Here is a 9,671-nt window from a genome sequence, read left to right as displayed (position 1 = left end):
CATGATGATATTACCATAGCAACAATTTCTCACAATTTCAACACAAATGAGCATCCCCTAGGTTTACGTCATTCTTTATGACTGGATCATTTACGCACTTCACATACCTAAATATAGGTAAACACAACACACGTCATTGTTCAGACATGAGAGATTGTAGCCTATGAATCACTGGGTCTTATATATCAGATTCATATCTCTAGAATGACCACGCCTCTGCATCATGTTCATAGAACCAACACCTGTGAGAGCTGATAAAAAAGTGACTTAACCTGATGCATGACAAATTAGCCTTTAGTCGCAATCAGGATCTTGCCACACAAAGTCGTTCATACTGCCGAGAGCAAACGTCAGTATACCAGGCTACTGCTGCAAATCCCTTTATTTGAAGAGCTTAGGGAGAAGAAGAAGAAGAAGAAGAAGAAGAAGAAGAAGAAGACTGCTGAAACCTTCTGGGAGTTTTAGTGACATTCAGAACTGTACCTGACAGTGTTGAAGATGGAACAAACATCACATCTGTGGTCAAGAGGACTTGTGTGGGTTTTCTTAACGAGTGCACTGATACTCCTGGTCTCAGGTGGGTTATATATATATATATATATATATATATTTGAACCTATATATACATTTACTTTAATATATATATATATATATATAGAGAGAGAGAGAGAGAGAGAGAGAATAGTTGCAAAAGTCATATACACAATCGTTGCAAAGATCTATGAACTTTGTGAAATGGTAAAAATAGAAGTAACCATGTGGTGCATCTGATCCGTTAAGTGTACAACAGGTGTGGCAGTAGCTCAGCAGGTAGGGCAAGGCACCGATAATCCCGGGGGGCACTAATGCCAGTAACACAGCAGCATGGACATCATCCCTGTAGCTATACACTCACTGCTGAGGAAAGTGATTTCAAGTTATTGCTAAAACTCAGGTGTGCAGGAATGAGTTCATTATTCTTTGAACGTTTCTAAAATATTTGGTTTGGATGGGTGACTGTGATGTGTGGAGGTTTAGATTATACAATGTTAGATAACATAAGCATTTGTATTCAGGGCAGCATACACTTTTTTATTTAGATGACTGCTGCCCATAAACCATCTGATGCTTAGATAATAAACAAACTATATGCTAAAATGAGAAGCGCTTGTTTTGATTGTGTGAAGATAACTACAATCACAATCCAATTCCACTGAAATTACTTGGGGGAAAAAAATACTAAAAAATTATTTAAATTTAAATTAAATTATTTATGAAAATGCATAGAAATGGAGGATATAGCATTTTGGAACCAAACTCTTCATTTATGTTAACTACAGTTATTTGTTAAGGGTTAGGTTTGGTTAAGGCCATGTTTATTGAATTATCAAAACATTTTGATAATTGGGATTGTTAGTTCCTCTTCTACTACAATGTATTGTTTATGTTAGATCACATAGGCCTACACTACATTTTGTATTATAGACTTGTTTATATTATTCATTAATACATATATTTAGAACAAAAGCATACTTCTTCATCCTCACAAAATCATATGTGCCCTGCTAAACAAGGACATTTGTTCAAGAAATGGAAGACAAAGAGCTCTAATTCAAATGACTGCCAAAGAGCAGTTTATGAGCTAAGTTAACAATGAGGCTAAATCTATTTGCTAATTTCATGACCAAGATCCTAAACACAAACATTGGTTGGCCAGCTCAATGCTCCCACATGCCACAAGATAGATTTAGATTATATACACAAGACACTTTGCTCAATTGAGTGGTTTTGCACTTTCATCATTTAAATTAGGGCCCGTAAACTGACATTAAAACTGATGTTGAACAACTAAATGAACCCAAAATAGAGGTTTATGTGACCTCCATGGGGCAGGGGTTGTGGGGCATTTCCTGCTATGTGTTAACCACTGATAGTGGGGAGGAATGGAGATCTTATGAAACCACTCTTTTGTTGAATCTCCTCCAGCCACACAACCGAATGGACAGATCCGCAGTCGACGGGCAGTGGCTATGGCTGCATATAAATTGTCCACAGAGATCACCAACCTAAACTTCTCTGACTCCCTCCTCGATCCCAGCAGTAATTACTACATATCCATAGAGGCTATGGTCAACTCAGTGGTAAGAGGAAATTACAGTATACACTCTACATTGTGCTATATAGCATGCTTCTTCTAGAATGATTTTTATTGGCCAACTGGTGTGGCAGAGAGTATGGCAAGCCGATTGAGCATTTATTCTGATATCTTGATATCAGGCATTATTGTCATGTACATGTAAGCCATTTTTGTCAACTAGTTAACTAGTGAGCCATTTTTGTGTGAACTAGTTAACTAGTGAGGGCCAAAATATGCACACTAGTTAACTAGTGGGAGCCAAAAGGCTCACTAGTTAACTAGTGAACACATTTGAGCTTCACTAGTTAACTAGTTAGAGCCAGAAATGTCTACTAGTTAACTAGTAAAGGACAAAATGCATCCCAGTCAGCTAGTTGAAGGCTTTTGGGTCTCACTATTTAACTAGTGACAGCCAAAAATGTGCACATGTTTACTAGTGAAGGCAAAACACCTCACTAGTTAACTAGTTGCTGTAGGTCAATGTCACTAGTTAACTAGTGAACCATAAATGGCTTACTAGCTAGCTAGGTGATGGCAGTAGGCTCACTAGTTAACTAGTTGATGCATCATTTGTCCAAACTAGTTAACTAGTGAGGTCATAAATGTATACTAGTAAACTAGTTGAAGCCTAAATTCACACTAGTCAACTAGTGGTGCAGAATTCAAATTAGGAGGCGGAGAATTCTGGAAATTGAGGCTTTCTATTGGCTCCCTATGTCCAAATAGAACATGACAACCAATCACAGTGCAGAATTTCACGAAATCCCACCCACAACATTTGCATGTGGCACACAAGTTAACATGCTGGCCAAAGGTACTCTAGCTAGTAAACTAGTGGCTTCAGTGTGACACTTACATGTAAACTAGTGAAGGCAGAACTGCTCACTAGTTAACTAGTGAAGACACAAATGCCCACTAGTTAACTAGTGAGGTCTAAAAAGTGTCACTAGTTTACTAGTGTGCACCAAAACACCCACTAGTGAACTAGTGAGGGTGTTGTGGGCCTTACTAGTTAACTAGTGGCATGCATATTTTGTTCACTAGTTAACTAGTTACACCTAAAAAGAGAAACAAGCTGACCGTTTTTGTCCACTAGTTAACTAGTGGAACAATTTAAGTCTCTCTAGTTTGCATGTGTGGCAGTGAAGCAGTCCAGCTTGTGCTATCAGCTAGCTAGCTAGTTCAAAGGTTTAAGTACTTAATGGGGATATACAGGGCTTTTATGCCTCGACTAAGTTGATGTTTCATATAAACAACAATTCATATTCATAGAAACAACAAGGTCACTAAAACATAATATATTTTATACCTGTGTTGCAGCATGTAGGCTAATGTTAGCAGCATTATAATGACATTCTAATGTCTGAAAGGCTAATGATTAGCCTATCGGCTACCTGAAAAGTTAAGTGTTCAAACTAGCATTTCCAGTGTTCTATTTGATGGTGTATTGGCCCTGACTAAGTTCGTGTGATATATAAACCACAATCCTTGTTGATACAAGTACCAATGTTCGTCTAGAAAGTTTTTATTCACATTAAGAATTTCGCCATAGGAAATGGCTTGCATGTACATGACAATTATGCCTGATATCAAGATATCTGAATAAATGCTCAATCGGCTTGCCATAAGAGAGAATAAATAAACTGTTCAGATATAGGTCATGTCACACACACACACACGCACACACACACACACAAACACACCTCATAGGAATTCATGGATGATTTTAAAAATGCTGTTCTTCTGTTACTATGTGCAGTTGACTCAAACCTACAATATCACCGGGGGCACAGAAGGATATTATTTGGGAACTGCAGACATGAAATTCACGTAAGCATTCATTCATACCAAGTCAGTCTGATATAAACACAATTTTACATATCCTCTTTACTGACAACAACATCTACAATTCTCCTCTCTTGCAGGAAAGGTCAACAGATTAATGTGGACACAACTATGCTTTTCATTAGCCCAAACCCTTTTAACATCATTTTACTTAGATACTTATTCACAGACTATATGACCAGAACAACAAGCACCCCGTTCACAATTAACTTTTTCAACACATTAGGTAAGGGCTTTTTCATTTTCTTTATATGTAGTATTAAATAGGCTAGATAGATAGATAGACTGTGGCCGGACCATCCAAGTAAAGTGTGACCCAATAAATGAGCAAATATTGGGAGCACCACTTGTTCTCAGTGGTTGCCATGGTCACCGAAGCCTGTTCATGGTGCCCAATTGTACGTTGTGGTTTCAAATGTCGGTCCTGTTTAGTGTTGTTTTGTGTTCGTATTGCTACTGAAACCTACCCTGGAAATCCAGAGCTCTCGCGAGAGCACAATTTGAATTGTGCCCGCAAGATACTCTGGCCACGATCCAAATCCACGATCTGGCAATGATCCAAATTTCTTCTATCTCTCGAGCAAGAGGGACCAATCAAATCGGTGTAGGCGGGACAAAGGCGAGCTACACTGATGACTGACACTGATGAATTGTTGTGATTGGTCGTAGCGTTATCCAACTGTGTGCAGTGAGAGTTTCAAATGCATGCTTGGTGCCGCCCCTCGAATTGGGCCATTTTCATTACTCGTGGCCAGACCCTTAATCTGAAAGATTCCAGGGTCTGGTTTACCAGGCTAACTGAAACCAAGAATGATGTCAAAATGCTAAAAGAGCTCTGCTTTGTTAGTGACACACAACATGGTAGACAATGGGCTAAGTCCATGAGCTAAAGCTACAGCATGTACTATATAGACCCTTTCAACAATAAAAACAAAAACAATGCTTGAACGTTCTATTTGGGCCCCAATCTACTTCCTCTGCATTAAGATAACATATGGAATGTTAAAAAGAAAGCCTTGTGGGGCCAACTATGATGCTGATAATGGAACTCTCTTGAAAGGGTCCATACTATGTACTAGCGAGGCAAAATTATGTTGCTAATTTAATACCATGCACACAGATGTGTGGGTTACCAATAGCAATGAAGCAGCTCTATCTAATGAAATATTTGAATATTTATTTTAAATAACCAACCAAACCAATGAAATGGGCAGGTAGTGGGCCTTGTTACTTTTTATTGTTTACTTCAATGTTATGTTTGTCTGTGGACTTAATTGGTAAAATATGTCTTGTCTTCACCGTGGGATAGTGAGAAACATAATTTCGATCTCTTTGTATGTGAAGAAATTGACAATAAAGCAGACTTTGACTTTGACTTTGACTTTTTGACTTTGACTTGAAGAGATGATTGATGAATGCAACAAAAAGTAGTTGACCACGGAGCTGCCTGTACCTTTAGCCCCCCTCATGATCCTCCAGATACCAATTATTACCACTACTACTCAACAGAAATGCTTGATTGCTTCCTGTACTATGTCAAACACTTGACTTGGATATAGCCGCCCACATACATTTAACAGTTCACCTGTTAAGATTGAAGTTATAGTATATAAAATTGTTGTTGAACAACAGTTACTGAACATCCCCTTAACCAAATCCAACTCCCAACCTTAACCTTAACCACAAACTGTAGTTAACTGTGTCAACAAATAGTTTGTTGATTATTTGTGCATTTGTAAATAGTTTGTGGGCATCCAAGAACAATGTCTAAATTCTAAAATATCTCTGCTTTGTCAGTGGCCAAAACTACCGTACCCACCACCACCACCACCACCACCACCACCAGGTCTCCCAGCACCAAAAGAGCGTCCCAAACCACAAAGCCAGAAGCTTTCAGTTCCATGAAACCAGATTCAGAGACAAGCGGCACAAACTCTTCAGCCATCACTACACCTTCACAAAATCACACAACAGGTGAGTCCAGCAGTGGCAATGGTAGACCACTTCACTGTTCAGATGTAATGTAGCCAAAAGTTCTGATTTGGTTCAGTTGTCCATCTCATATAATTTCCTGTAGTCATAGAACTATAGTAAGATTGATTGGTTGACTTTTTTCAATACTTTTAAAAGAAGACAGATACAGATATCTGCTTTGTATGGCATATGTCAGGCATAGCACAATAAAGCTAAAAATTATTTCAATATATTTGAATCTTCAATAGAAATTTCCTCAAGTCAAAAAAATCGAAAGGTCCTCAAGTAACGACCATACATCACCATACATCAGTACATCACCATACATCCTGCTTAGTCAGGATTTTAGTACATTGCCCAATGTGAGCTTCATTTTGCATACTGTCCACTTGGGCAGAAGCATTCGGCAACCCCTCATGGGCCATTCGACTTAAGGTTAAAGGTATTCTAAGTGATGTTGGGTAACGTCACTTCTGTTGATGTTCAAACAAAACAGAGAGCTAGGCCTAGGTTTCATGGTCCATGCTGGACCAGGCTGTTTTTGCTGCCGTTTTTGGAGCCTGGACTGTAAATAGAGACCGTTAGGGGACAGACAGCTAGCGGACGGTGAGGTGATGTTTGCTGTGTGTGATAAAAAAAAAATGTTTGGTTACACTTTACTTGACAGTGTCGACATAAGAGTGACATGACACTGTCATGAACGTGTCATAAACAAGCCATAAACGTTTATGACATAACGCTTCTGTTATTAAGTGACATTCGGTTTTTAGGGTTAGGATTAGGGTTAGGGTAAGGGTTAGGTTTCATGTGTCATGACAGTGTCATGTGTTCATGACAGTGTCATGTCACTCTTATGTTGATACTGTCAAGTAAAGTGTTACCAATGTTTTAGCTTAGAAACTGTGTAACATCACTTAGAGCACCTTTAAATTGCTGTGGGGTGTACTACGAATCTCGATTAGTGGGTTAGCGAGGTATGTTGCGCTCAAAGCCAGGCTATGCTGTGACACGAAAGTGGATCTGTTTTAGTGTCGCTATATCACCATGGTATCTTATGCTGTCAACCAAACCTGGTCGGGAGGAGGTTATGTGCTAAGTTATAGCTCAAATCGTGTAATCTACCGCACACTGACCAATCAATTGTCTTAAAAACGAAGTTATTTCACGTGTAGGATTCTGTCATATATCTTACAGGTGGAGCTCTGCCTCTACTAACATTTTGGATCTCGAATGCGCTTTAATAGTGCTGTGCATGCAAATATCCCACTATGGACGTGCATACCATACAACAACTGATGACAATTGATTTATTTGATGTTATAGGTTAGACACAAAAAATGACCGCAGTGTAGATTAAGCTATCGCTCAATGCGGAAGTAATTGTTTTTAAATAGAGGCGGTCTTGTGCGTCTCCACGTTACACGATTGGCCAAAGTCATCCCAACACCGAGAACGCGCACAGATCTGAGCTGAAAGCCTAGTTTGACAAATATATCACATAACTGCAATCGTAGTATCACTTAACGTATACCCCTGAGTCAAGGCTTTGTCAAGCCTCGATATGTCTACATAGCCTAGATATGTCTAACGTGCTTCGTAGTATACCCCACTGCCTAGACTACCTGTTACCGGCACGTAAGCTCTGCTGACTTTTCAGTTTTTTGTGCTCTGTTTATGTTTGAACTTATCCCGCCTGAGAGGTCTTTTTGTTATCAAGAACCTGTTTTTTGCTGAAGATTAAGTTTGTGGATTTTTTATATTTTTCACTCCAATAAACCAAGAATGCAAGATATTCCGTAATCTGCGTTTGATTTCTCTGACCACCCTGACATGCATACATGTAAATGAATACTAGCCCAGTCCTTAGCTAATACGCTACCACCACCTCCTCTGGATCGTGCTCTCTCTGTGTGCAGATTGGGCCTCCACTGCATCTGGAACCCCCACCACAACCAAACCCACCCCCATCGACCAGAGAGGGTCCAAAACCACGGGCACCACTCCATACCCACTTGTGCCTTACTGGCTGGACTGGGTGCCGGGGTGGGGTATCGCTCTGCTTGTACTGGCCTCCCTCATCCTCCTGCTTCTCATCATTCTGATAATCCTGCTGGTAAGACCAACATGCTCTAAAGGAAAAAAAAAAGAAAAACATAACACAAACACACCAAATGAAAACCCAAAAATCAACATCATCTCCCAAAAAAAAACACTATCATTGCCAAACTTGTTTATAACATTGTGAAGCTGATAATGTCTAATTTTGACTTCATTTCATATTGACCGGTTCTTCTTACAGTCTCACTGTAGTATATCTCGACACTGTTCTCCTTACAGTCTCACTGTAGTATTTCTCCACACTGTTTCTTGATGTGCCCTCAGCTGCTGCGCTGGTGTTGTATGGATGAGCCTGAGGAGGAACCTCAACTCAGATATGATCCATACTCACATGAGCCATATTCATCCCACTCTCCAGCCAAAACACCCACCCTCAAACACATGGTGAGAGAAATGAGTACAGGAATATAGTTTTTAGGCACATTCTGCCAACTGCTTGTCATGAACCTTTTGCATTGATCATTGAGTATGTGCAGTCCAGAGTTGTCCAGAGCCATGCATTATTTCAGCCAATCCAGTTGCTTCAGGGGCATAGGAGGGGGTTTATTTGATCGTTCGTTCGGCTCTGGTCACAACCATGGGCTGTACCTCTAAATCACGAGAATATTCTGAGAAAATTCGGTTTCACTTTACTTGACAGTATCGACATAAGAGTGACATGACACTGTCATAAACGTGTCAAAAACAAGTCATAAAAATGTATGACATAACGCTTCTGTTATTAACTGACATTCAATTTTTGTCATAGCAAGTTAGGGTTAGGATTAGAGTTAGGTGTAAGGTTAGGGTTAGGATTAATGTGTCATGACAGTGTCATGTCACTCTTATGTCGATACTGTCAAGTAAAGTGTTACCGAACATTCTTTAAACGCCCCCTAAAGAGTTTTTACCTTAAAATAACGTTTCAAAAATCCTTTTGATGGTACATGAACTATTAATAGGGCGAATGACACTTCTGCTGCACTCTGAGCAAGTGTTATCGGTTGTAAAATAGTCTCAACATTTGTTGCTAATGTGCTAACACTGCGACTACAATTTCCATCCATTGTTTTTTAGCACCAATGAATTCCTACTTTGCTTATAAAGGCATAACTTGTATCAGTGTAAATTAGTTATTACTGCCAAGCCCATTGTGACATTTTCTAGAAAGATTGTTAGCATCTCTTTACATATCTATAGGCAGATCACACTCTTATTATACACACCTCAAGTATTTCTCACATGTGTATTTAACATCAACAACAACACATTACATTTTATAGCACTTTATCTAAGCACCAAAAGCGCTTTACAGTGAAGAGGGGAAGGGTCACCTTAGCCACCACCAATGTGTAACCACCTCGGTGATGCATGGCAGCCATTTTATAACAAAATGCTCCACACACAACAGCTTGAGGTGGAGACTGAGGTTAATCATCTAATAATACAGGGTGGCCAAATGAAATGAGCCAGTTTTATGACATAGGTGACTAAGGACAACATCTGATTAACGTCTCATCTCCTCTGAAGGACTAGAATTCTGAATTAGACAAACCTGTTGGCAAATTGGAACTTGCTCTGCACGTCCATCCTGAAAGTATCCCATTAATGCCTGTTTCTGAATAATGAGACACCCAGG

General features: G+C 39.5%; 1 protein-coding gene across 1 annotated transcript; it reads left to right on the top strand.

The window, feature by feature from the left end:
• The first annotated feature begins 556 nt into the window (after positions 1–556).
• Positions 557–8,464, top strand: LOC121696141 (cell wall protein DAN4-like). The gene is made up of 7 exons (XM_042077470.1): positions 557–577; positions 1,966–2,120; positions 3,876–3,946; positions 4,042–4,187; positions 5,759–5,935; positions 7,852–8,048; positions 8,318–8,464. The coding sequence occupies exons 2-7, from the start codon at positions 2,010–2,012 to the stop codon at positions 8,462–8,464; spliced, it is 849 nt and encodes a 282-aa protein (XP_041933404.1). The 5' UTR covers positions 557–577; positions 1,966–2,009.
• Positions 8,465–9,671: the final 1,207 nt, after the last annotated feature.

Source organism: Alosa sapidissima, chromosome 21 (genome assembly GCF_018492685.1).
Source record: "Alosa sapidissima isolate fAloSap1 chromosome 21, fAloSap1.pri, whole genome shotgun sequence".
In the NCBI taxonomy this organism is placed as follows: Eukaryota; Metazoa; Chordata; class Actinopteri; order Clupeiformes; family Clupeidae; genus Alosa; species Alosa sapidissima.
The sequence above is the reverse complement of the archived record's forward strand: the minus strand, read 5'-3'. Positions and strand labels throughout refer to the sequence as shown.